Raw genomic sequence first — 5,000 nt, forward strand, 5'->3', positions numbered from 1 at the left:
CCACGGGTTATGAAGGGGAGTTGATTGGAGGTGAAGACCAGGTGAGCGTGATTGCAGATGAGGACCAGGTGTGAAGTGAGACAGACAGGGGGAGTGGCAGATACAGACGAGGAAAACACAGCGGGCTGCTGTGACCACAACAGTACCCTCCCCTCAATGGACGCCTCCAGGCGGCCTAAGCTTCTCTGGATGAGCCAGATGGAAATCCCGGATGAGGGAGGGGTCGAGAATGAGACCCCGCGAAACCCAGCTCCTTTCCTCAGGACCGTAACCCTCCCAATCCACGAGGTACTGATGCCCTCTGCCCCGACGCCGAATGTCCAGCAACCGCCGGACGGTGTATGCTGGGTGGTTGTCAATCACCCGGGGAGGAGGGGGGGCAACGGCCGGGGGGGAGAGAGGGCTGGTGGAGACTGGCTTTAGACGAGAGACATGGAAGGTTGGGTGGACGTGCATGGCTGGGGGCAGCTTGAGTGTGACCGCAGAGGGGTTGATGACGGAGACAATAGGGAAGGGCCCCACAAAACGAGGGGTTAACTTCTTAGAGCCAGTCTGTAAGGGAAGGTCCTTGGAGGACAACCACACCTGCTGACCCACCCGATAGGCAGGAGCGGGAGCCCGGTGGCGATCAGCCGTGCGCCGGTTCTGCTCAGCGGAGCGCAGCAGAGCGGTGCGCGCGCCCTTCCACACCCTGCGGCAGCGGCGGAGATGGTGCTGTACTGAGGGAACGGAGATGTCGTCCTCCTGAGCCGGAAACAAGGGCGGTTGGTACCCCAGGGAACATTCAAACGGGGACATGCCGGTGGCTGCACAGGACATGGAGTTGTGGGCATACTCGATCCAAGAGAGATGGTCGCTCCAGGCAGAGGGGTTGCGGGCAGCCACACAACGCAGCGCGGTTCCAAGATCCTGATTCGCTCTCTCCGCCTGCCCATTAGTCTGCGGCTGGTACCCTGATGACAGGCTGACAGAGGCCCCCAGCGCACGGCAGAAGGCTTTCCACACCTGGGAGATGAATTGGGGGCCGCGGTCGGAGACGAGGTCCGTGGGAATCCCGTGGAGGCGGAACACATGCTGCACGAGCAGCTGGGCAGTCTCGGTGGCAGAGGGGAGCTTTGGGAGGGCAATGAAATGAACAGCCTTAGAGAACCTATCCACAACTGTGAGGATGACTGTATGGCCATTAGAGGGGGGAAGACCAGTGACGAAATCCAGGCCAATGTGAGACCAGGGCCGACCAGGAACAGGAAGCGGGCGAAGCAGGCCGGCAGGGGGTTGATGGGAGGACTTGGCCCGAGCACAAACCGTGCAGGCCAGCACGAAAGCCCGGGTGTCAGCGTCCATCGCTGGCCACCAAAAGTACCTCTTAAGGAGTGACAGGGTGCGACCCACGCCAGGGTGACAGGCAAAACGCGATGTGTGACCCCACACCAGAACCTGGGAGCGCACCGAACTGGGGACAAAGAGGCGGTTAGGAGGACCGTTGCCCGGGTCTGGTTCAGTGATTTGGGCCTCCCGGATGAGGGACTCTATCTCCCAGGTAACCGCAGCCACCCTGAGACAGGAAGGAGAGAGGATGGTGTCAGGGGGACCCGGTGTGTCCACAGTGCCAAACTGGCGGGAGAGGGCGTCTGGTTTGACGTTACGGGAACCGGGCCGGTAGGTGAGGGAGAAATTGAAACGCCCAAAAAACAGGGACCACCGGGCCTGGCGGGAATTCAATCGCTTGGCTGTCTGGATGTAAGACAAATTCTTGTGGTCAGTCCATACCACGAACGGCTGTTCTGACCCCTCAAGCCAGTGCCGCCATTCCTCCAACGCCAGTTTCACAGCCAGCAGCTCTCTGTTACCCACATCATAATTCCGCTCAGCAGGAACCAGCCGGCGAGAGAAAAAAGCGCAGGGGTGAATTTTCTCATCAGAGGCCGAGCGCTGGGACAGGACCGCCCCCACCCCAGTGTCAGATGCATCAACCTCCACAATGAACTGCCTGGAGGGATCCGGTTGGATGAGAATGGGGGCAGACGAAAAAAGCTCCTTAAGCCTAGAGAAGGCAGCCTCCGCTTCAGGCGTCCAGGCAAAAGGGCGGGCAGGGGAGGTGAGATGAGTGAGAGGGGCTGCCACCCTGCTGTAGTCACGGATGAACCTCCGGTAAAAATTGGCAAACCCCAGAAACTGCTGCAGTTTCTTGCGGGAATCGGGGATGGGCCAGTCAGTCACTGCAATGACCTTCTCGGGGCAGGTCCTCACTTGCCCGCTCTCAATGATGAACCCCAGGAAGGATACAGAGGTGACACTGAACTCACACTTCTCGGCCTTCACATATAGCTTGTTCTCCAACAGCCGTTGAAGAACTTGCCGGACATGCTGGACGTGTTCCTTCTGATTGCGGGAAAAAATCAGGATGTCGTCTAAATAGACAAAAACTGAGCGGTTGAGAAAGTCCCGGAGGACGTCGTTAACCAGGTTCTGGAACACAGCAGGGGCATTAGTTAGGCCGAAAGGCATGACGAGATACTCAAAATGGCCGAGGGGGGTGTTAAAGGCCGTCTTCCACTCATCGCCTTCACGGATGCGCACCAGATGATAGGCATTACGTAGGTCCAATTTGGAGAAGACTGTGGCGCCTTGCAGTGGCTCGAATGCGGAACTGATGAGGGGCAACGCATACTTGTTCTTCACAGTAATGTTATTGAGACCCCTGAAATCAATGCATGGGCGAAGTGACTTGTCCTTTTTGGCCACAAAAAAGAAACCTGCACCAACAGGAGAAGAGGAGGGTCTCATGAGGCCAGCCGAAAGAGAATCCTTAATGTACTTCTCCATGGCCTCCCTCTCAGGACGGGACAAGTTATAAAGGCGACTACTGGGCAAAGGGGCGCCGGGGAGGAGATCAATGGCACAGTCATAGGGGCGATGAGGAGGCAGGGTGAGCGCACGACACTTACTAAATACCTCTCCCAGGTCATGATAAATTTGGGGAACCAAGGAGAGGTCGGGAGGTTCCTTGGGCAAGAGAACATCTCCCACTGCCGGAGACAGGGCAGACTGTAAGCAGGTGGAATGACAAAACGTGCTCCAACTCACCACCTTGCCAGAAGACCAGTCAAATTGGGGATTGTGAAGCTTGAGCCAGGGGTACCCCAGCACCAGGGGAGTGAGGGGAGACAGGATGACATGAAACTGAAGTATCTCGTGGTGATTGCCAGAAACAATTAATTCAAGGGGCTTAGTACGGTGGGTAATAAGGGCCAGGTGACGGCCGTCTAAGGCGTTAGCATTTAAGGGAGAGGGTAATTGTTCCAATTTAATGCCAACCTGAGACGCGAAGCCCGCATCAATGAAGTTCTCATCCGCTCCAGAATCCACCAGGGCTGACACAGGAAAGGAATGCCCGAGGGACAGGAGAGTGGCATCCAGCAGTGAGCGAGAACAGTGAGAATCGGGGACGGAGGGGGCGTGGCTCAGCAGGGCCCCGAGCCTCACTGCCGAGCCCTGTCTTTTGGCAGTGACGGACAGGTGGAGATGAGATGCCCGGGCAGCGCACAGTACAGACACACTCCGGTCTTAATCCGATGAAGCCGCTCTGCCTGGGTGAGACGTGTGCGACCCAGCTGCATGGGCTCCTCTTCAGTGACAGCACGCGTCACGGGGGCAGAGAGGGCAGTCTTAGGGAAGAGTGGGGAACAGGAAGCAGCGAAAACCGGAGGCACGGAGCTGCCCGCCTTCTCCCTACGCCGCTCGCGTAGGCGATTATCCAGCCGGATAGAGAGGGAAATTATTTCATCGAGAGTGTCAGCTTCCTCCCTAGTAGCCAGCTCATCCTTGATTGTCTCACTGAGACCGGAAAGAAAAAGCCCACGTAGTGACTTGTCGTTCCAGCCTGACCTGGCTGCATAGGTCCTGAACTCAACGGAGAACTCAGCTACACTGCGGGAGCCCTGACGTAAAGAAATAAGCCGCTTGGCGGCGTCCCCTCCCTCTACTGGATGGTCAAACACTTTCCTCATCTCTGCTACAAAAAGGTCAAAATTGTCATTAGCTGGGGAATCACTGTCCCATAATGCTGAAGCCCACGCTAGTGCATTACCCTTAAGTGACCCCATAATGTAAGCGATCTTAGCCTTTTCTGTGGGATAGGTGAGAGGCTGCTGACTGAAAACTAGGAAACACTGAATCAAAAAGTCTCTGCACGTACCCATGTCCCCAGCATAGCGCTCTGGCGCAGGAATAAATGGCTCACGAGCTCGTGGCAGGTGTAACGGGGAAGTGAGAGCAGGCGGGGGTGCCGCTGGTAGTGGAGGCGCTGTGGTGGGGGGTACCAGTAAGTCCAATTGGTCACCCATCTGTGTGACTCGGGTAGCGAGATTCTTAAAAGCCTCCATAGCGTCCCGGAGAGCTTGGCTGTGCTCCGCCACCTGAGTGCCTTGGGCGGCGAGAGCTCCACGAATCTTTCCGATGTCCGCTGGGTCCATCTTGGCCGGATCGTTCTGTTATGGTTACGATGCTGGACCCAAGAGCAGACAGAGACGAAGTAGGATTTATATAAAAAAAGGTTTATTATAGATATGGTGAGGGGAAGCAGGTAGTGGGTGAGGGAGCCAGGGGGAGACCAAAACCGGGAAGCTGGAGAGAGTGGTCCGGATACTGCAGGCAGAGGAAAAACAAAAGTAAGGTTGTGGTCAACAGCTACAGGCAACAAGAAACCAGAGACGAGTAAGCGAGAGCGAGGGAACATTAAACTGGAGCCAGGTACGTTATAGTTACCACGGTAGCGCATTGGACGATCCGGCGCCGACAGCAAGGAATCCACGGGTTATGAAGGGGAGTTGATTGGAGGTGAAGACCAGGTGAGCGTGATTGCAGATGAGGACCAGGTGTGAAGTGAGACAGACAGGGGGAGTGGCAGATACAGACGAGGAAAACACAGCGGGCTGCTGTGACCACAACACATTGTAGCGTTAAGTGCTATCATAGAGTGTTTAGTCTGCCTGGACGTG

The 5,000-nt window shown here is 56.5% G+C and overlaps 1 protein-coding gene across 1 annotated transcript in view; it reads left to right on the forward strand.

The window, feature by feature from the left end:
* Nucleotides 1–1,131: 1,131 nt before the first annotated feature.
* The window catches only part of galnt14 (UDP-N-acetyl-alpha-D-galactosamine:polypeptide N-acetylgalactosaminyltransferase 14 (GalNAc-T14)), a gene marked incomplete at both ends in the record, with an annotated part of 73,768 nt that continues 69,899 nt past the window's right edge, over nt 1,132–5,000 (forward strand). Inside the window, one exon of the mRNA XM_080054827.1 lies at nt 1,132–1,274. Coding sequence (XP_079910953.1) covers nt 1,132–1,274 — 143 coding nt within the window. The remainder of the gene's footprint in view (nt 1,275–5,000) is intronic.

The sequence above is a fragment of the Ammodytes marinus genome, assembly GCF_949987685.1.
Source record: "Ammodytes marinus genome assembly, contig: scaffold_187, whole genome shotgun sequence".
Lineage (NCBI taxonomy): Eukaryota > Metazoa > Chordata > Actinopteri > Uranoscopiformes > Ammodytidae > Ammodytes > Ammodytes marinus.